Source organism: Lemur catta, chromosome X, assembly GCF_020740605.2.
Source record: "Lemur catta isolate mLemCat1 chromosome X, mLemCat1.pri, whole genome shotgun sequence".
NCBI classification, from domain to species: Eukaryota; Metazoa; Chordata; class Mammalia; order Primates; family Lemuridae; genus Lemur; species Lemur catta.
The window spans coordinates 33,879,170-33,902,199 of NC_059155.1; the positions used below are offsets into that span (position 1 = coordinate 33,879,170).

The following is a 23,030-nucleotide window of genomic DNA, read 5'->3' on the forward strand; positions in this document are numbered from 1 at the left end:
TTTATTTATTCAACAAAATACCACGATTGAAATCTATAACATAATGAAAAACGTGGGCTTGTCACCCAACCAGATCCTGGAAGTTGTGAGCAACCTCTGAAGCATGAAGAGAGTACGTTGGGGGCCGATAAAAGGGAACAGTTTTACTTTGCCAGTAGTGTTGAAGGAGTTGCGCCCCACACAAACCGCAGTGGGTTTTCAATTCCAAGAGTGGCAAATGTGGAAACTCTGGGTTAGCTGAGCTACAAGCTCAATCTCCCATAAGTGCACAGGAAAGGCCCAGTGCTCTCCGTCCTAAGGTGCGTAGACCCTTGGTCAGAGGCAAAAACTCTCTTAGCCAGAGGCCAGATCATTGTGCTGATCTGCAAGGGTATGCATGGGGAGGAGGGATGGGGTGCAACTCCCACATTGTTAGGAACCACGAACCAAACTCAGGGGACCTTCCAGAGCAAACTCTCCACAATGTCATGTTACTAACACCAGGCTTAGGGATTAGCCCTATGCCACTCCCTCTCCACCACCCTACAATCACAGTGTCCAGGTGGCTTTGTGAGTTACCCGGACCCTCCGTAATAACCTCTCTGTGGGTGCGGCTGCACTTTCTCGTCCCTTCCCACCCTGACTCAGCTCTCTTCCGATGCGCTCCTATTTCTTGCCCGGCAGAAACTGCCGCTGTACCCGCCCCAATGGGCATGCTCACTCCTCTGGCCAGGCTTTGACTGCGGGGAGGGCAGCAACCGGCCAGCGGTGCGCCTCCCCAGTGTCCCGGTCCCTTTAAATCGGGCCTGCTAGTTGTTAGGGAACGGCGCGGCCCGCGCTAGCGCTGCACTGCAGAGAGAGGCTCAGCCCCGGGCCGGCCCGGCCGGCTCGCGGTGGCCAGCGCCAAACAAGGGGCTGCACCCGCCGGTGGTGGCCGGCTTAGGGAAAGAGGGGACAGGGCTCTCCAGACCGCACCCACGCTTCCAGGTACGTCTGCGGAAGGGAAAGCCCGGGCTCCCCTCGGCTCGCCCCTCTTCTTCCCCAGCATGGGGGTCGAAGGGGCGGGGAGCCAGGGTGCAGGTGCCCACGTCCCCACCTCGACCCCCACTGCAGGTTTTTTCTCTCTTTAGAGCCCCAGGCTGGAGCTGGCAAGCGTTTGGAGGGAAGGGAACAGGGCGTGGAAGTGAGGGTGTGGAAGGAGTGGGGTCAGACTGGGGAGGTAGAAAGCGTCAACTGCAACGGGGGCCGGAGCAGCGCCCCGACTGGAGCCACCTTCTCGCCACTGGAAACAGCAACGGCAGGAGTTTCAGTTAACCATTTACAGAGAAAAGCCCCAAACTATGCATATAAAGATACAGCTTTATAGCAAGAATGTGATTTTCATACTAATAAAGTCTCAGCCTTTGGAATTAAGGTGACTCCCCCTATCTTTTCTTCTAGAAGGAATAATTTCACACTAATAACAAAGAATTGGGGGTCATAACCGTTCACAGGGCCTGGTTTTCAATGGTACTTTGCTTCCCCCTCAATAGTTGCTGAACAATAGAGAAGACAATTTGTCCCATGAAGTGGACACTTGGCCCATATGTCAGGACCCTGAAAGATTAAGGCAAAAATCAGGATGACTTCCCCTTTTAGTTTTTTTTCAAATTAAGTGCACTCTGAGGTAGGGAGGGAGGCAAGGCCTAGGCTCCAGCCCTTTGTTAATGTAGTTCTTGGCATGCTCATTAATACTGCCATTGCCTCTAAGCGTACTGCTGTCCCCTCCACCAGTGGTGGCTCGTTGTTCAATAGGTGCTAAAGATGAAGAGATACTGTGCTGAATAAAATGTCACCGTGATTCTTGTCCCATTTGATATTTGTATTGCTTGGGGAAGAAAGACTCAGTGGCATAATATTTGGGAAAATGGGTTGACAAAAAGAGAAATTACCTCTGTCTGGCATCGCATTTCAGATCGGCCAAAAGACATTCTATCATTTGTAATTTTAATCTACATCTCAGATATAAACATGGATTTGGGCATTCTGGTTAATTATATTCCCCAATTATGCTGAGAGAAGTGGAATTTTTTTTCCAGTTCAAACTGGAGAAGGAAAGCAACGACATCCAGTAGAAGACCCTGGGCCTCGGGAAGTGTAAGTACAGTTGTGTTGGCTGGTATCTTGTTATGGGTGTTTAGAAGCACAGAGTCTCACCCAACATAAATCCTCAACCTTTTAACTAGATCATCAATCTGTATCGTCAGTACACTTTGAAGGAGGCCTCATAAAAATACAAAAGAAAAGTGTCCCAAAGACTTTAGCTAAACCAAATAAGCTTCAAGGGAAAAAGAAAAGTCCTTTCCCTAAAGTGTCACCCAAAAAACTTTATAAGCCAGAGGAGCAATTATAAGTATTTTTTTTTAAAAAGCCTCAATTAGGATCAAAGCATTATAGAATTTTTAGGAAGAATATTAAGGATCATTCATTCAACAAATATGTATTGAGGTTTACTGTGTTTCAGGTAACAGGGCTACAAAGGCGAATAAGATGCCAGGCCATCATAGAATATTGGTATATTCTGTATGAAATGCTGTAGAAGCACAGGGAAAACTCAGGAGTGCAAAGTCATCCTTGCTAATCGTCCAACTAATACTCCTGTATTTCAAAGAAGTAATTCGTGGCTCTGAAAAACAGTGGGGCATTTGGAAAATTCTTGGTAAATCAATTGGTGATAAAAATGCAAATATATTAGGTTGTAGAAAAGACTACCACTTTTGTGCTTAGATTCAATTTAGCTTCAGAAATTTGGGGACATCAACAACTAACTTATAGGAGTTAGGGCCAATTCTTCCCTGGTGATGGAGATTAAATCAATCTAAGATCGGATGTTTAGGTTCCCCTCTGCTTACTTTAATATACCTGCTTTTTTTTCAAACTAACTTTTTCTGAGGTCTGATGACTTTGGGCTGGCCACTTTGGAGCACATATCTTTGAAGAAGGGTTAGGTTGTTTAGCCGGCTAGTTTATGATCAAAGGGAGGGTAAAGAAAACCTAAAAATGAACAAAACCCATGGTTTACAATACACTTTAACAACTGCTTCCATTTTCTCCATCATTCATTTCTGTTAAGCACCTGTGAAATAGGTACATTGTTTCTATTTTACATATGAAGAATCCGAGGCTCCCAGCAGGTAAATCTTCATGCAGTTCTAAAGTGTGGAGCCAAGATATCTGACTCCTTCAGTCTTTTTTCCCACCATAGTCCATACTCAATTCCTTTCTCAAGGATTTCCCTTTCCTTCTTCCCCACAATTTTGCCAAATAAAACATATTGATCCACCTTAACTTCAGACAGTTCATTTGGATCCTCATTTTTGTATTTAATGGTTTTCTGCAAGTCAGTCAAAGAGGGTGGAGAATGGAGAAGCTCCCCTAGAGGGGGCAGGTCAGAATCTTCTCCTTTGCAAAGACGGTAATGATGGCAGTGTTTTGTGCCTGGAAACAGTGGAAGCAGAAAAAAAAAATGTTGAGGACCACTGCTTTTGAAGTGAAAACAAATTGGACAATTGAGCCAAGAAGCAAAGCTAGTGACTTCCTTTGTAACAGACTTTTTTCCTATTTTGGCTGAACAGTTTTCAGAGGGTCCGGAGAACTGAAGCCATTCAAGAATAAAGGGAGAAAGTGCCTTGTGCTAAGAGGATCCCTTTGTCTTCACCTTACTGCCCCTGGGCAGTGACCAAAATCCATGCCCCTAGTTGAAAGATGCTGAGGGGCTGAGGGCAGTGACAGAAGGTTGCTCAACACGGTTGGAGGTGACCTTTTCCAACCATCATTCCCGGTTTACAAAGTTTGAGAGGAAAGACTCTTATGAGGTGGGAAAAAAGCCTCTGGCGTTCTTCCAGAACTGTTTTCCAGTCCCTGACTACTCCTGCCTGGAAGAATAATCGCATTTTGCAGGCAGATCTAGATTTATACAAAGAGATGGTCCTGAAAATTTGAAATCAAATTCTAATGTAAATGGGATAAAGCAACAGAACAAACATCTTTGATTTATGTCATCAAATTTCCCTAAAGCATGTGACTTAAAATATGAATATTTCAGAAAAGAAATAATTAAATTTTATAACCACCTTAATACCAGTATTCTTCCCAGGGCCCCACCTTAAAAATAAAACTGAAATGGTGTTGTGGATTTTTCCTTTCACAATAAACAGCAGTGTATTATTTTCTGGAGCTATTCTGATAAGGAAAATCTCTATTTATTATTTAGCACAGCAGCCACCTGAGACCCCCACCCCTCACGGAAGACCTACATTAACATATTACTAACTTAACACCTGGCACATTAACATATTATTAACCTAATATTTGGCACATCAGTATAATATTAAACTTATTACCTGGTGCAGACACTAAACTTATTACCTGGTGTAAGCATTAAACCTATTATCTGGTGTAGACACTAAATTTATTACCTGGCGGGCATTAGTCACCTGAGACCCCTCCCCTTAGATCACCACAACTTAATAAAAATGTGAAAAATTGGGTAGACGGGGCTCAAAATTTGGTGGCGAGACCCCTCTAAGCCCGCCAGCAAATAAACCTTAATTCTCTGACTCTCCATGTGCCACTCGATTTGTCCTCAGGACCACTCACTATAACACTTACTATAACAATTCGAAGTTGGATATGCATTCACCTAAGATTTTTTATGGAACAGTATACCTAAACATTTGTAATAAATGATCATCACTCTTTGCTTAGCTCTCAAAATTTATATTATGTTTATCATATTACATTATAAATTCATTTTCAATTTATTTTATGAGTGGTTCCCAAATTCTTTAGGTAAATATAAACCGCTTCCATGACACAAGAGATCCCTTACTCCACAAAAATATCCTACTACTTTGCCACTGCAAGAAAAAAAAGTCACCAGAGGATGAATGGTGATGTTTTCTGGGAGACAGACACTAACTCGAACCATTAGAAGTCCATTATTAATTCATGCCAGACACAAATGAATAGATGTAGTGATTCATATTATAGACACCCATGCCAGGGACTTCTGGGGGGATTGCTGTCTTAGACCACTGATGTTATTTTTTTATATGACTTTATATTGTTTTCCTGTCTGTATTCTGACTAATCTGTATTTTTCATTCCTCTTGGGTCTCTTTCTCCACACTTCAGACCTTCAGTATCCAATGTAGTGTTGGGTAGGCACTTATGATAATAAATGTTCACAACTGACCCACTAAAAAGGCATGCTTACACTTTCAGTAATGGCTTCTGGTTTGTTTTGCCTTATGCCGCAACAAATTATCTAGTCAAGTTTACTGAGAACAAAATGGCCGCCAGGCCAGGGTAGAGGAGTGTCATTTTTTCAAAGTATATTCCTTGTTCTTGCCAGAGAACACTTGTTCTGTGTGTAAAAAAAAAAAAAAAAAAAAAGCAGTGCAATTTGCGAAGAGAAAACAAGACTGGCAGCTTTTACCCCCAGTCTGGGCTTTGCCACATTCTGTGACTAGATTTGGGAATAAGCCCTTAAAGGGTATCTTGCCAGTGAAAGAGAGGGAAAAAAAGGAGCAGCTCAGAAGACTCCTTGACCCTGTCCTGTGTAAGCTGAGGACTGAACTCTGATTTTTTCCTTTTGCTGAAATTCCTTCCTGGAGGCCAGATGAATTGGGCTCACAAATGGTAAAATCCCACTAAGCAGGTTTTTGTTAACCAAATACAGTGTCGTTTACTTCCCAGCCTGATTCTGGTATAGCATTAACATCACCTAAAAGGTAGAAAGCCCCCCTCTTAACTCAAACATCCCAGCAGATCCTTATCTTAACTTGAGAGAGTCTCCTGTCTGGACCTCCTAGAGTGCTTGCACCTTTATCTTAAATTAAGCATTTCCTTTCTGGTCTTTTAGAGAAAGCCTGACTCTTCTCAGCCAATTGTCAGCCAAAGGATCTTTAAACCCACCTATGAGCTGTAAGCCCCCGCTTCGAGATGTCCCACCTTTTTGGGCCAAACCAATGTGTAATTCCCACGTATTGATTTACGACTTTACCTGTAGCCCCTGTCTCCCTGAAATGTATAAAACCAAACTGTAACCCAGGGACAGAGTCTGCTTGCTCAAGGCCACTTGGGCGTGGCTCCAGGTCATAGTCCTCAAATTTGGCTCAGAATAAACTTCTTTCAAATATTTCAGAGTTTGTATTTTTCCGTCCATAATTCCAGCGCCCAAATGTGGGGCTCAGAGAAGACTCAGGACCCCCGAAGGAGTCGCCCGAACCCAGAGCTAAAGTACCGGCACGGGCCCGTGGACGGCCCCCAACCTCCAGCTGCTCCTCTGGCGGGAACCTGGTAAGTCCTCCTGAGACTCGGACCTCCTGGTGTTGGTTGACTGTCCGGGTTTATTCTGAGCTGTCAGTTCTCTTCCTACAAAGTGGTTGTTTGGGATCCTAATTTGACTTGGACGTGCACTCTAAAGGGCTTTCTCCATTGCCTTTCTCCTCTCAAAACTAATTTCAATGGGCTTGTGGGCACATTTGACCAAGGAACCCAGCTCTCTTTGTAGATAAATGAGAGACTGAGTTTACCACCTCCGAAGATAAGGGGCACACTCTGATCCACGACATTAAACTGTAGACCACAGTTCGGTTCCTTAAAAAAAAAAAAATGAGAAACAAATTCTGTAAGAATGAGGAAAGGCAAGAAGAACGACCTCCTGCAGGCACCCCAGCTGGCTTTATGTTTGATAATTATGGCGCCTCTAGTTGCAAGTATTTGTATAAATGGGAAGATCTTAATACGGATGACCTAGGTCTGAGGTTTCCAAAATGGGGAACTTTCGATATTCCCAAATTGGTTTTCTTGCGCGCTCAACTAGAGAAATTAGGCTCTCAAATTAAGGAAAATGAATGGGAATCATACTATAGCTGGCAGATGGAATCATCCAAAAGAGGGAGACACCAAAGAAACTTTAAAACCAGAATAGGGATGCTCTGAGGGAATACAGAGGGTTTTTCCTCTACTTCTGACAAACACTCCAGGGGAAATAGAAATATCCATAAATGCGGAAGACACCAGAGGCCTTGTGGACACTGTTGCCCCGCTGTCAGTTCTCAACCCCTCCTTAATAAAAACCCCTCTTCCCTCGGAGTAAAGTAAAAATTCAAATGGTAGGGGTTTCAAACTCCCCAATTGTTGCTTTTAAATCTGATCCCCTCCAATTTCAATTAGGAGAACTTATAGGGCAATATGTTTTCTTTTTAGTAGATAGTGCCCCTATACACCTGCTGGATGGGATTTCTTTTTTTTTCTTTCTCTCTTTTACTTTTTATGTCTCTTTTTTTCCTTTTATTTCTTTATTTTTCATTTTCCTCAGTCCTTGCTCACAGTAGGAGAGACGGGATTTCTTAGAGACCCATAATGCCCACATCTCATTTTCACAGAAGGGAGAAATGATTCTCAATTTGGGAGACACAGAAGACTTACAAAAACCCACATGTAATATCATGCTTGCTAAGGTTAATGGAGATTTTGAACATGGGGATTTAGAGCCTTTCTTATGCAAAATACCAGATTGTCTATGGGCAAACCCTTCCACTGATATTGGACGAATTAAGTCAGCAGTTCCCATAGGGATAACCATAGATGAGTCTAAACCTCTGCCGAACATTAAGCAATACCCCCATAGGCCTAAAGCCTTACTAGGAATCAAACCAATCATTCAGGACTACTTAGATAAAGGACTTATAACACCCTGCACCAGCCCTTGCAACACTCCAATCCTCCCAGTCAGAAAACCAAATGGGAAAGGCTGGAGGTTCGTTCAGGACCTAAGAGCCATAAATAAAGTAGTGGTTCCTAGGCATCCAGTCGTCCCTAACCACCCCCACACCTTACTGTCCAATATTCCTATCACTGCCAGCCACTTCTCTGTCATTGACTTATGCAGTGCTTTCTTCAGCATACCTGTAGATCAGAACAGTCAGTATCTTTTTGCCTTCACTTGGGAAAATCGCCAGTATACATGGACAGTCTTGGCCCAGGGTTACTCCGAAAGTCCTACATATTTTTCTCAAATATTAAAGGCTGATTTAGATGATATTGTATTTCCAAATAAATCTACCCTAATTCAGTATGTGGATGATCTGCTGTTGTGTTCACCCTCCCTGAGTGAATGCAGAGGAGACACTATATACCTGCTGCAACCGCTTGCTCTGAAGGGACACAAAGTGTCCAGAGATAAATTACAATTTTGTCTCCCCCAAGTTAAATACCTAGGACACACGATTTCCACAAAGGGACTTCTAATAAACCCTGAGAGAATCTCTGCCATCATGGCCTTTCCTTTGCCCAAAACAAAAAAACAATTAATAGAGTTCTTAGGGTTAACAGGCTATTGCAGAAGTTGGATTCCAAATTACTCATTAATGGCTCAGCCCTTATACAAAAAACTAAAGCATCACCAACCAGACCCAATCTGCTGGGGAGAAAGGGAAAAACAACACATAGAGGATTTAAAACAGGTTCTTACCCAGCCACCTGCTTTAGGACACCCCAACTATCTCCTTCCTTTTTTCCTTTCTGTACACGAAATAAACGGAAATGCTCTTGGAGTATTAACTCAGAAACATGGTGACACTCCATACTCAGATGTGCTTCATTGTCAAGTGCATATTTAGATTAGATTCTTGAATTGTAATGTTGATCTGCTGCTTTTTTTTAAATAAAATTTGACTGAAAATGTTTAATTGGCATTTTTTAATGACTTAGCCGAAGAAGTGCAGCTGTTATTCCGTATTAATAGTCCTGCATTTCTTCCCTAAATTCCATTTAGGCTAAATTGGTTTTATTTTTCTCTGATTTTTAGTACCACACAACCACGTGAGTGTCAATCAATAGTTGATTATCAATTAAAAGTTAATCTTTTAATCTCATAGTTAGAAAATCTCATTGTGACATTTTCCCTGATACATAAAATAATCCATTGACAAAAATGCATATATTTTCTTTCATTTTTGTAAGATTATATTTAACGGAATTCTTTTTTGTTCTTTTTTTTTATTATCAAAGACTCTCACTATAGGCAGTGCTATTTCTTGTGCCTAAGAATGTTTCTGAAAGTCACATCACTAATGATACTTGCCAAGTTGAATGTACACAGAGTTTCTCATATCGTGTTCAAGTTCATCCACATCAAGCACATGGGGAAACTTAGGGTGAGACTATAGTACAGAATGCATAAACCGTGTCCCCAGGATTTTGAAATGAAGCAGGTACTGGATGGAATTTTTTCCTATTTCATGAGCTGTGTTGATTCTATCTTCAGTAGGCCTAATGCTTGAATAAACCAGATATCTAATCAATAAATTATTTTCATGCTCAGGAAAAAAAAACATGGTGACAATCACAGGCCAATTGGTTATTTTAGCCAACAGTTAGACCCAGTAGCAAAAGGACACCCCCTTGCATGAGAGCCATATCAGGTGCAGCCATTTTATGTAAGAAAATTGAGGAATTTGTCCTGGGGTCCCCACTAATAATTTATGCCCCCCATTCTGTAGAATCTCTCCTAAATTCTCACCACACTCAACGCTATTCTGTAAGTCGCCTTGCCTCCTACAAAGTGCTTTTGCTTTCTGCCCCTAACCTCACTTTAAAGCGCTGCAATACTCTTAACCCTGCTACTCTCCTCCCTCTTCCAGGTGAACAAGAGGAAGAACATGACTGCAGTCTGCTAACTGATATCTTACTCTCTCCTAGAGAAGATTTACAGGAAACGCCTATCAAAAATGCCAAACTAATTTGGTTCACAGATGGTTCTTATTTAAAGGATGATCAGGGGCAGTATCGGGCAGGATATGCCATCACTTCCATAGTAGACATAATAGAAAGTGCCCAACTCCGAGGAGTAAAATCAGCTCAGATGGCTGAATTAATGGCAGTAACTAGAGCTTGCATTTTGGCTGAAGGGAAGATAGCTGATATATACACTGATAGCCGCTATGCCTTTGGAGTTGCCCATGATTTTGGCATGCTATGGAAACAGAGGATCTTACCTCATCTGGACAACCTGTAAGAAATGGGCACCAAGTCTCAGAGCTATTAGAAGCAATTCAAATGCCAAAACAACTGGCAATCATAAAAATTCCTGGGCATTCCAAAGATAACACTGGAAGCTAAGGGAAACAACCTAGCCGATGCTGCAGCAAAGAATGCTGCCCTAGGAAAGATGACTTGTCCTATACGAGAATACACCTTCTGACCCACCAATACCCTCACTAACATTCTTTTACAATACCAACAGGCATCAACCCCCACCCCCGCCCGAGAGAAACAAATCTGGCAGCAAAAGGGAGGTGTATTTGACCCAAATAGAGAGTTGTGGCTGGGTCCTAACGAAAAACCTATAGTTCCTTTAGGTGCACAATTTCCTCTCCTTCAATTCATTCATGAAATGACTCATTGGGCCCCTGAGAAAATGATATCATGGGGAAAACAGTATTTTTGGAAACCATCCCCCACCATAGCCCAAAAGGTATATTTTCGTTGTACCGTATGTCCAAAACATAACCCTAGCAAGCCTTTACATGGCTCTCAAGGCCATTTTCCCTTGCCTACAGGGCCATTTGAAGTTTGGCAACTGGACTTCGTCCAGATGCCGCCATCCCAGCATTACAAATACGTGTTGGTCTTGGTTTGCATGTTCTCTCATTGGGTAGAAGCATTTCCCTGTTGGAGGGCTACTGCCTTAACAGTGGGCAAAATATTGCTGGAAAGAGTCATTCCAGTTTGGGGAATCCCTTCTGAGTTACACAGTGATCGTGGGACTCACTTTACTGGACAAATTATTCAATCCATTTGCAAAATTTGGCCCATTATACAACATTTCCATTGTGCCTGTCATCCCCAATCTTCTGGGTTGGTAGAACGGACAAATGGCACAATAAAAACTCAAGTAGCTAAATTAACTGAAGCTTTTAACCTCCCCTGGCCAAAAGCCCTCCCACTGGTTTTGCCTAACCTTAGATCCTCTCCCTTTGGAAAACACTGTCTGTCACCTTATGAAATAATAACAGGGAGACCTGTGAGGCTGGACGAGGGCTTATATGAGCCACCCTTACTTAAAGGAGAAATACTACATTATTGTCAGGGACTACTTAAAATTCTAACGAATAATACAAAGTTGGTAACAGAGTCTTTCCACAGCGAGCTCCTGGGGGCTGAAGACTCCAAGGATCATGGATTACAGCCAGGTGACTTTGTTTATTGGAAAAGGCACCATCTAAAAGACTTCTTACAACCTCGCTGGAAAGGACCTTACCAGGTACTCTTAACTAACTCTTGTGCTGCAAAATTGAAGGGAGTCGCCTCTTGGATTCATGTCTCACATCTAAAATGAGCTCCCGACCACACCTGGACCTGCACATTGGTCTCTGACACTTGCTTACGACTCCAGAAAACATCTGAGGCTCCGGGTCATGGTCCTCAAATTTGGCTGAGCATAAACTTCTTTCAAATATTTCAGAGTTTGGATTTTTCCATCCACAAAGCCATGGGAGGGAAATTCCAAAAGGCTTTTCAAACATTTCTCTTTCTGTTCTTTGATATATGACATGCAATTCTCCTTCCCCCCTTCATTTTTCCTCTCTCCTTTTGTGGCCCTTTAAAAGATACCTAAGCTCTGAAAATAGTGGGTTGTTTTCTTTCAATTTGTGGAATGAAACCTAGCAGATAAATAAAGAAGTATTTTAGAACAAGCACTGACCTGGGAGACAGGGTCCTCAGTTTTACCACTACAGGCTATGCAGCGCTGGTCAAATCACTTAAAATCTCTGGGCCTTAGTTATAAAATAAGTGACTCTTCCCAGTTCTGTGAAGAGCATTGGCTGTATAGGAATCATTGAAAGACATTTCCTTTCAAACACCCAGGAAGTTATATAGAAGCTCGGGGAAGAAATGTAGTGAAAAATTTAAAATATATGTGTGCATGTGTGTGTGTGTGTGTGTGTGTGTGTGTGTGTGTGTGTGTGTGTGTTTTGCCAAAGATTTATGAGAGAGTTGGACATAGAAGTCACTTTTCAAGGAGCAAAATTATGAACAAAATCAATTTTGTATTTTAATTTTTATCTATACCCAGACCTCTATCTCACATGTGTCATTATTGCTATCTCCAGGTATAAATGTGGCCTCACTTACCTCTGTGCTCACCTCCTTCCTGATCAATCCCACCTTCATCCAGAATTAGGTAGGAGGAATAGTATTCCCTCTGCCATTGCTACCTGATTAGAAACATTTTTAACTTTTACAGAATTGCCCAGTAAAAATTTGACTGCTAAAACAAAAGTGTGACTGGCAGTTAGCATCACCCTCTTTTCTCCTGTCTCTCTTCCTTTCCTTTGTGATTGCTGTCATAATTCCTACTCATTTGCATTCATATTTCTAGAGAAGAGGGAAACCAGGATAATGATAATGTTCCTCTTTAAGAATAGATCGTAGACGCTTCTGGATGGTGATTAGTAGAATAATAAAAGTGAGAAAGGACTATTTCAAGAGAAAAGAGATGACGCTCCAATGACAAATACATACCATGAATTTCAAGTCTGAGTTTATTACTATGGTCTGACGGACTAAACTTCCGTAAAGCTCGGCTTGTGGCTTTTGAACCAATCATTTTAACACCGTCACTGAACCCTCATCTCCAAAGAGTTCATTTTAAGAATATTTGTACCTTCACTTTTCCTCAAAGCCAAGTAGCCCAGTAGGGATGTACCCTTGGGGACAATAAGTTCCTTCCCTCTTTTGTGGAGGAGGGAGAGAGGCATGTTCAGTACCTGTAGGTATCAAGTTTATTCCTTGGTAGCCTGTAGCAAGGAAAATCTGTAATTTAAAATAAACTACTGTTACTAAAAAGAAAAGACTGGACAGATAATACACCAAAAAGTAGTTATCTCAGGACCATGGGATTATGAAGGAGATTCTTTTTGTTTAGGGGGGCTTCTTTGTATTCTCCAAAACTGCTACAAATAAATCAAATATTAATTAAGAAATAAATACAACATTTGCCATTTTTCATTACCAGGAGAAAATTACATTTGTGTGCATAGTTAAAATAGATGCAGGCATACTTTGATTTTTCTCAGTGGTGATGCTACAAATATATTACAGTAAATTGATGTATTAAATGAATAAAGTGACCCTTTCCTCCTTACCATTTAGGGGTAACTTCAGCTATCATGGCTTTGGATGCCAGTGTCCCTTCAAAAGTTGTTTGAGTTCTTTCTCCCTTCCCTCAGAAGTAGTTACTAATCAAAGATTTCAGTGCTTTAGGAAAGGATTCCCTTTGAATAGGGAAGATTCTCTTTGAAACAAAATAATCATCCTCTAATTTTTATAAATTTGGGAAGTTGGTTGTGATTTAGTATGCTCAGTTTTCACCTAAAAACTATACTCAGAGTCAATATCTTGAGAAAAACACATTTGGTGGTATTAATATTTTCAATTGTTGACATTAGGTTCTCATCATGAAATTGCTGTCAAAACGGATAGAATTCTGTACACTTGGCAGTCTTGCCTAAAAGCAAAGCCCAAGACTGGAATAGCAGGAATTTATAGGTCAAGACAGAAGGGCATTTGGCAGAGTTATTCATAAGAAAGTCTGCATGGTATACTTTACCAAAAGCAGCTCACATTTCATTAAGCCCTGATGTTTTAGTCACTTTAAAGAATGAATAAACAATAGTCCAATCCAAAAGAACTAGAAAAAGAAATCAGACACATTGAAAGCACAGGTATTACCAATATTAACCTATTAATTTCAAATCATTTTTTATTATTTTAAAGCAGTCTGTTTTCATGTGTACAGTTGCTTTCTTATAGAATTACTTTATCTACAATAAATAGCTAAATGTGTCAATTTACTGGTTGTATTTCATAGGATCAAAGAATTTTTAAAGCTAGAAGCATCCATACAGCTTAGCTAGTTCAGCCCTTCCAATTTATAAATGAGGAAACTGAGGCCCAAGCCACCCAGTGAGTTAGAGGGGGAGCCAGCCCTCAAATGTTCAGATTCCTTCACCCCTGAGCCAGCTACACTAGCTGCCATTGTAAAGAATGTGCCTTGATTTAAAATTTTTTTTTCAGGTATTGGAAGAGGTGCCTGAAGAAATGGGTGCTAGAAGAAAACACTGGAAGGAGAATGTGTTTACTCCCCTTTTTAGTGCACAGGATGTTCTAGAATTGGCTTCTCAGCCTGAATCTTCTGAACAAACAACTGTAGATAAGACCAAGAGAATAGAAGGAATTTATAATTTGTCCAGTAGAAAGTTTCAAGAGAAAATAAATTTAAGAGGAAACTATATTTCCCAACCAAATGAAAAAGAACAAGAACCAAATTTAAGAGAGAGAAAGGTAAACGTTTCAAAGAATGAAGCAGATACAAATTCTGCCTCCTGTGAATCATCTAATGTGGATGTTGCAACAGAAGAAGGCTTTAACAGCACAGAAGATCACTCTACCTGGAGAACAAAGAAAGTACTACCAGGACAAGACAAGAGGAAGAAATTTACCAGAGGAATGTCTCCAAAACTTCCCCTGAATCTTTTGAATGAAGAACTGGAAGAACTTAATATGAAGTGCAGAGAAATAGAAGAGAAATTTGAAAATGCTGAAAAAGAACTTTTGAACTCCAAGAAAGAAGTATCCCCAAAACCCCTAAATTTTCAAGAACCAGGGATGGATACTTCAAGGAATGACTGGGGACTTCAAACTTTAAGAAACGACCTCTCTGAGAAAGCAACAAATGTAAAAAACTTAACTGAAGAGCTCCAGCAAGCCAAAGAAGTCATCCACAAGTTGAATCTAGAAAACAGAGATTTGAAAGAAGCTGTTAGGAAGTTAAAGCGTCAAACTGAGGTTGGAAATACACTCCTAAAAGAAGAAATGAAATTGTATTATGAATTTGAAATGGAAAAGATCCTCAGAGAGCCCTATGCCATCAAGAATGAACTGAGAGCTGAGAAGACCCTGCAAGCAAGAGATAACCGAGCCCTGGAATTGCTTAGAAAACACTTTGCTTCATCTTCAAGTACCCTCAACCACTTTGCTGGGGATATTTTTTAAAACTCAAAAAGAAAAAGCCTTTCCTCAGGCAAGTTATTGAGCCAAATCAGTGCTGATTGAACTTTCTTTGTGCACCACTTAAAATGAATGTAATAGGATATAATTTTCATTTTTGGTGAATCAGAATATCCATAAAACATATAGATTTAACCTCAAGCCTTCTGCTTTCTCTTTTTAATGAAGTTATTGCAAGAGTCCAAATGGAAATGAAGCTTTGGAAATCTCTTTTATATATATATATATTTATATTTATATATATACACATATATATATATATTTCACTCAAAAACAGATAGTGGTTCACCAAATCACTTATGAATACAAATCAAGAGCCATTTTGTGATCCTGAAATATTTCCTTGGCACGTGAATATTCTTCCCTCTCTATTGATGTTAACAATAAAAATCTTGTTTATATATATAAGCATAATGTATGTCTGTGGGTCTTGTAACTGCCTGTTCAAACTCAATGGGATACCAAAAATGTATCTGCTTTCTTTGGGGTCTAACTTTAATTAGGCACATATAAACATCTCAGGAAAAATGCAGTTTTTTTTCTTCCCCCTGCTGTTTTCCCCATGTTTTCTCCTTTGACCTGGCCATGGTTCCCATAGACTAGAAGATGACTTAGAGGCATTGCTGTGACCTTTGTTAAGAGCCCTGCTTTTGTCAGCGGTGGCTTTTGTGTTTTCTTGTGTTGACCAGCAAGGGGCGTTGTTTACACAGTTCTTCCAAAATTCGACCAGGGAAAAATTTCTGAGCTTCTGTCTGGCTTAGATCACAAGCTGGTGGGGACCGTGATGAAATGTGTTAAATGTCATCTAGGTAAGCTTTTAGTGAGCTGGCTTGATTTATACGGTAGTCCACCCCTGAAAGGGGCCCAGGCAATGACAGTTTGTTTTATGCTTACAAAGAGTAAAAATGTACTGCCTCAATCCTTTTGGTGGAAGTGATGGGCCCGTTGATTCTTTGCATTTGTTTGTATCAGTCATCAAGAGTTCTTGTAATTGGAGCTCTGTTTGCATGGTGTTTTTAAGCCCAATGAACCAAATATAATTGCAGACTATGAGGGTGGTATGCAATTGTAAAAGTTTAGGTATCTTCCCTGATGGGAAAATCCCCAGACTGGGAGTCAGGATACTTGGGTTCTAGTACCTGCTCTGCCATTAACTAGTTGGTTAACCTGCTAGGCCTTCAAGTCCTCATCTATAAAATGAGGCAGCAGATCTATCACCAAGATTCTGTTCAGTTCTAATGTTCTGTGATTTCAACTCAATGATTTTATGTGCAAGTGTTAACTATACCTGTGAGGAAGTAAAACCCCTATGGTATTGGATGCATTCAGTTCTAATACTTTGGAGGACCTACTTTGCAGACCCTCCTTTCAAAGAAAATACAAGCAGCCTCCTTTTTATAGTTTGAACATCTCCAAATACTATCAATAATAAATTGCTAGAGGGAGTTAAGTGAGGTTATTTCTCTTCCTTTCTCTTGTTTCCTCTTTACCCATTAAGGTTGGGGACAGCACTGAATGGAAACAAACTAAGCTGACCCGGAGGCTGAACAAGACTTGTCTGGCCTGGGAAGATGGGACTAAATTGGAAGATGATAATCTTTGGAGCTTTCTGTCTTAGTCCTGATAAACTTAACCTGGGCCCTGGCAGCCTACCTCAAAGGCGGAGATGACATTCAGGTTTTTGGCTTCCCAACAAGGGTCTAGGCACAAAAGCAAACTAGGAACTCTTTGCCCTATTTTACTCCCTGCCTCAACACCCCCTTAAAAATTATCTTTTTGTCCTTGCCCCATAAAGACCCTCATTTCCTGAATGCTATTGTGCAGAGCTGCTTACATGTTTCAAATATTTCACATTGTGTTAATTAAGCCACTAGGCTCAATCCTCTCAGGATAATTATGTTTTTAAAGAGGAGCTTTTATTCCAGGAGAATTCCTGTCAACCAACCATACATTTAAGATTTTCAGTGACAATTTGGTTTATCTTGCATGAGTGTGTATGTGTGCTTGAGGGCAAGGAAGGAGTGTGGTGGAAGATCCAGAGAAGGTAAGTGCATGGTTAAGCCAAGCTCTAGGGTTGGGGAGGGGTTTTTATTTCTAGGGTGGAACTGGAATATAGGTTCTTGGTGAGGCAGCCTGGGATGCTAAGACCCAGCAAGACCCACCCTATGGAAAGGCCCTACTGAAAGCCTAGGTCCAGACACTAACCAGGGAGATAATATACAATCACCAACTTCTGAGGCCCAAGGAGAAAGGGAAACCAAAGGTCACAGACAAAAGTTTGGAGCTGAGAAGGGATAACATAAAAATAAAAGCAGGGCTGGAATAAGCTGGGAGAAAGCTGGGCAGTTACTATTCCTTTTCTTGGACAGATGGGAGCAATAGTGGGTTGATCTGGCTAAAAGAACCAGAATCAAGACAGACAGAAGTACTCTGTCCCATTGCCTCTGTAATCACTCTGACTTGTTGCATTAGGTGCCCCCCAATTTTGATCAGAATATATTGTCACTGTACCTTTTAGTATACTGAGTGGGAGATATAAAGGTTCTTGTTTCTGCTTTTGTTTTGTTAACAGGGATGGCACATCAGGCCACTCACCCCTTTAACTAATCTGTTGGGTAAAATATTTGAAATCAGCAATGCAGCCACACACCATTCACCACCAACTTCCAATTCCTTACTTATTAAAAACGAGGGCTGTCACAGTGCTCTAGGAGTATCTGCTCCACCTGGGTTTACAATCCAGTTCTATAAACACTTGCTGAACACTTACTACCATAGTGCATTACTTCCAAAACACATTCATTTAAAGAAAACATTTTGTTTTTGAGACAGAGTATCCCTCTGTCGCCCTGGGTAGAGTGGAGAGCAGTGGTGTCAGCCTAGCTCACAGCAACCTCCAACTCCCGGGCTCAAACAATCCGTCTGCCTCAGCCTCCCTCCCGAGGAGCTGAGACTACAGGTGCACACCACCACGCCCAGCTAATTTTTCTATTCTTAATAGAGACCGGGTCTCACTTTTGCTCAGGCAGGTCTTGAACTACTGAGCCCAAGTGATCCTCCCACCTCAGCCTCTCAGGGTGTTAGGATTACAGGCGTGAGCCACTACGCCTGGCCTAAGAAAAACATTTTGACATTCCTGAATTTGGGACACATCCTCAAATTGATGGTATGTCATAATATAATTGTCAGTGGTTTTTTTTTTCTTAGTAGTTCATGAAATAACGGTGTATCTTACAATCGATGGAGTTTTAGATTTGATGAAATACAGTCAGTATGTGTTAGGCTGGGATATGGGGATAAAAGGATTTATGAATAGGACAGATGTCTGACCTCAAGGACCTTATGTAGGCAACTAACTAAAACAATGTGGTAAGAGCTATACTAGCAATACTAATAAAAAGTGCTGTGGAGGCATAGAGGAGGATCAATTAATTCTGCCTGTGGGGCTGGGAATGACTTCATAAAGAAGGTGACATTTGAGCTGGGCCTTGAAGGATAAGAAGGACTTTTCCAGGCAAAACATGGGGATGAGGGCAGAGGCATTTCTGGAATGTGAATGTGGAAGGTCTATTTGGCTTCAAAGAGGACTCTTAACAGCAATGAATTGGAGTACTGGGATGTTACGTGTTGCTGATCTCTAATGTGCTGTTTGAGGTTCTACTCTGAAAACTACGATGAATTTCAACATTTTTGCTCATTTGCAGATAGACTGGAGAATGACGTTCTCATGACATAAAGACAGACCAGGTTGCAGACACCAAACTGCAGAAGACAATTTTGCTGGTGCTACTGTACCTTTGTCTGCCATCATTTCTGTTTTGGAAACAAAAGACCTAAGAGATTTCAGTCATAATAATCCAGCCAAGTCTCCTACAAGTGGTCTGGTTTCAAAGAGATGTACCAAAGAGAAACACCATAGTCACTCCTCTCTCCGAAGAAGCATGTAGCATAGAGATTAAGTGCATGAAGTTTGGTTATCCACTTACTAGCTGTGTGACTTTGGGTAAGTTGCATAATTCTCTGTAGCTCAGTTTCCTTATCTTCTAAGGCAGAGTTAATAGATAGTGTTATTGGGAGGATAAGATGAGATCACATAGTCAATAAATGTCACCTTTGTTGCTATCATTATTATTGCCTAACTGACAAGGGGAAATTGACCAAGTCTATCTGTCTCCTCTCAGCTATTACTCTCAGCAAGCTCTTTACACTTATTTTGTTCTCTGGAGAACACAAACTCATTCATAGTATGTATATCAATGATTTGTATATATGTTTGGAAAGGTGGAACAAGTTGCAGGGAGGACATTTTGATTTTATTAGTATGTGAAGCCTTAAGCCAAAGTAATGAATCTGTTGTGATGGCCTTTCTGGCCTCAGGAAGGATCCTGTAAAGGGAATTTCTTGGGTAAGAGCCTAGCCAGCCCCCCTCCAATCAGGTCTGTGTAAGGCTGGCCCCTCGCCCTAGCAGGCAGAGTACCAGAAGGGGGAAGAAAGCCCTGGTCTAGTGCACCAGTGGGAAAAAACTTGTCTAGGAAAAGGGAATGGATAAAAGAGAAGCTATTATAGTATTTTCCATTTCCCCTTGGCACAGGGAGCTGTGCAGCTGGGGATCCACTATTACAGCTGCTCGGATAAGAATAAGCCATTGTTTTGTGCTTTGTACTCCTAAGACACTGAGACTATAGTTATCCATGTATTGTAGGTGTGCTCTCCTTTCCATACTGAGTACCAAGGTGGTGTTTCCCCTATATGGTGTGCTCAGATGGTTAGAGCTGCTGTTCACAGGGTCCCCCTGCCGAATGACACCTTTGATCACATCCACTCTTTTAATGATGGATGTGTTTCATTGGGCTCTGCTTGTCATTTCCCAGAAGACTGGACTTATACCTGGTTCTCTGAGGATATGTTTTGCAGTATCCTCAAAGCATTTCTTTTGCTTTTCAGCCCATGCCTGTTGACTTCACAAAAGTTGTTGTCATGTATATTCCAGACCACAACAGGAGACATACCTAAGAGATTCTTCTTATGTCAGTACTACCCTAGCCTGCATTTGGACTATTGGTTAGAGCTTAGTTGCAAAACTTTTTTTTTTTCTTTTGGAGACAGGGTCTTGCTCTGTCACCCAGGCTAGAGTGCAGTGGCCTCATCATAGCTCACTGCAACCTCCAACTCCTGGGCTCGAGTGAGCCTCCTGCCTCAGCATCCCAAGTAGCTGGGACTACAGGCGCCCACCACCATTCCTGGCTAATTTTTCTATTTTTTTGTAGAAATGGGGTCTCTATCTTGCTCAGGCTGGTCTCGAGCTCCTGGCCTTAAGCAATCCTCCCGCCTCAGCCTCCAAAAGTGCTAGATTCACAGGTGTGAGCCACCTCGCCTGGCCCAAAATTTTATTTTTATTATGTGTCACACATTTCCATGTGCATTTTCTTGTGCAGTCTGCACAAAAATCCTTGATTGCCACTCATTTTACAGGTGAGGAAACTGAGCCTTAGAGATATTAAATGACTTAGTCAATATCACATGGCTGGTAAGTGGTGGATCTGGGATTCAAACCAAGCCCATCCAACTCCATTATGATGCTTGTTCCATTATATTAGACCACCTTTTGTGCTAAAATTAATGAGCTAAAGGTTTAATCACCATACAGGTTATTTAACTTTCCCAAAGACAAATTGGTGTAACACTGCAACCTGGACTCAACCTGAGTCAGTCATCTCATAAATGGCTGAGAAGAGCAGGGAAGATTTATCTAATTATTGGAAAGACTGTAAAGTGTACATGCCTTCTGATGGCAGGTTAGCAGGTCTACATGAATGACACAACATCCTATTCCTATGGCGATGAAATAAAGTGTCACAGTAACATACACAAAAACAATTGAAATGTGAAGCCCAACTGATAGCTCTCTAATTAAAGAAAGCTCCAGCACTGATAGAACCAAATTAATAAACAACCAGGACTCTAGGATGAATACTCATTGTAGCGTTGAGGTCTGATTTTTATAATTCAAAATTATTTATCCTATTTCAACCAATTTTTTCCTTGGATTCTTTGCCTCCTAAAGTGTTTTCATTGAAAGTTAACTAGTTTTTGAGAAAAATAAATGCTGTAAAACCCCCCTTGCTGCTTAGAGAGTATTAATTATACTCAATGACTTATATGTTTTCCACTTATTCTTTCCTTGACTCCCTGGTAAGTTTCCCAAAGTTATAATAAGGGAATCATGTTCTGCTCACTCATAACTGAAAAAATTCTTACAAAATATATTTCAGGATCTTTTTATTAAACTATCTTCAATAACAAGACAAAATGTTTTCCTTAAAATTTACAAATGTATTCAAGATTGTACAAAACAATCTCTCCCCTTTATATAATGAAGTAGAAGAAAATCTGGAAAGCTGCTTTTGGTGTTCATAAATGTGGGTTATGTCAGCAGAGAGCCTGGAGGGCATTTCTGGTTTTGAGGTAATTAACCTTTTAAAATGCATAATATACTTTTATGTGGTTTTAATGAGTACAGAAATATATTTGCATGTAGCATAAGGACTCCCCCTCCCCATAAAACATGAGTTACCTTAAATCTTTTCCTTTGGGTATATATTAAGGCATGTTTATAAATAAACTGCTCAGAGCAAAGGGGCTCCAGCTCCTATGTTTGTGCCAGGGGAGAGTGGTGTACTAGAAAAAGCAAGAGATGTGGAGTTTGCCCAGTTGGGTCCACTGGTAGAAGATAATGAGACGGAGTTTGGGGTGCCATGTGTTTAGTAGCAATCAACACCTGTGAAGGAAAAGGGGAGGAAACAGGATGGGACAGAGAGAGAAGTTGAATTGCCATGCAAGCCTGACAAAGCTTCAGCAACCCTGGCAGGGAGCGCTGGAATGTTGCCCATCAGTGTGCCCCGAATTGGGCGGAAATGCCTGGGCCTTTATCCTCCTGCCTCACTGAGCCACCAGATGTGGGCTGCCTCTGCAGATGAGGCAGACCCCGAAGGAGCTGACAGCCGAAGACTGTCTGCTGACCTCACTCCCCATTGTTGGGCAGCAAATCCTTCCTTGAGGTAGACCTTGGTGGTGCATTTTGTCTACCACAGTCCATCGCTTTAGCACCTCTCCTTCTGGATTCCTTCTCTCCCAGAGGGGAAATGTATTAATAGAAGAGTGATATTAGTGGGCCAAACTATAGCCCCCACTGCTGAAGTTGGTCTTAGGGCTGCAATTGATACTTAGTACCTGCCCCCTCCACTGCCCATTTTAGGTCACTTTCACCCATAGCCACTGCCCTCTGGTGGCCCTGATGGCTGCCTGGCTGGCCTGACCCAGACCCTCATTTCTGAGGGGCTGAGCCTCCTGGTCATTATGCCCTTCTCAGGCTGGGACTACTGTACCTGCCCACTTAAAGTCACAGTTTGGCAAGGGAGTGTTCCCAGGTGGCACACATATTTTCACACATATTCCTTGCTACCCGCATTGTGGAACAGCAGCCCTACTTCCTCCTGATAATTAGGGTGAATTACCACTGCCAAGTCAGTGACCCCTCTTCTGGCCTCCTGGTCTCTGGACACAAGGAACCTACCGTGCCCAGGCAGAAGCTATAGCTTATAATTCAATGGGACAATTGCTGTGTCTATAGAGAAGATGCATCCCCATTGAAGACTAAGTCCTCTAGCCCTGTAGTGAGCATGTAGGGGAGAAAAGATCTCTCTCCTCACCCATCGCTAGGTTCATGACTGAGGCCCCTGTAACAAAAGACGGGTTAACAAGAGAAAAGCCTATGAATGTATTTAATATTAAGATGTTTTATGTGACACAGGAGCCTTCAGAAATGAAGGACCCGAAGGAACAGGGAAAACTGCTCCTGCTGTTTTCTCAAATGTCTAGGTATTGTATTAGGGGGGAGCATGTCCTGAACCCCATCAAGAGTCACAGGG

General features: G+C 41.5%; 1 protein-coding gene across 1 annotated transcript; it reads left to right on the forward strand.

Moving 5' to 3' along the window:
- Positions 1–362: 362 nt before the first annotated feature.
- On the forward strand, positions 363–15,274 carry CCDC160 (coiled-coil domain containing 160). Its single transcript, XM_045537768.1, has 5 exons — positions 363–966; positions 2,058–2,115; positions 6,196–6,321; positions 11,176–11,293; positions 14,110–15,274. Exons 3-5 carry the CDS (start codon positions 6,203–6,205, stop codon positions 15,085–15,087), a joined length of 1,215 nt encoding a protein of 404 aa, XP_045393724.1. The 5' UTR covers positions 363–966; positions 2,058–2,115; positions 6,196–6,202; the 3' UTR covers positions 15,088–15,274.
- The last annotated feature ends 7,756 nt before the right edge of the window (positions 15,275–23,030 follow it).

Excerpts from the sequence above, each read along its gene's own strand:
- CCDC160 (XM_045537768.1), top strand. The coding sequence starts at position 6,203 with ATGTGGGGCTCAGAGAAGACTCAGGACCCCCGAAGGAGTCGCCCGAAC. Across the intron at positions 6,322-11,175 it reads GCTCCTCTGGCGGGAACCTG|CGAGCTCCTGGGGGCTGAAG; the intron begins GTAAGTCCTCCT and ends GTCTTTCCACAG. Across the intron at positions 11,294-14,109 it reads GCTGGAAAGGACCTTACCAG|GTATTGGAAGAGGTGCCTGA; the intron begins GTACTCTTAACT and ends TTTTTTTTTCAG.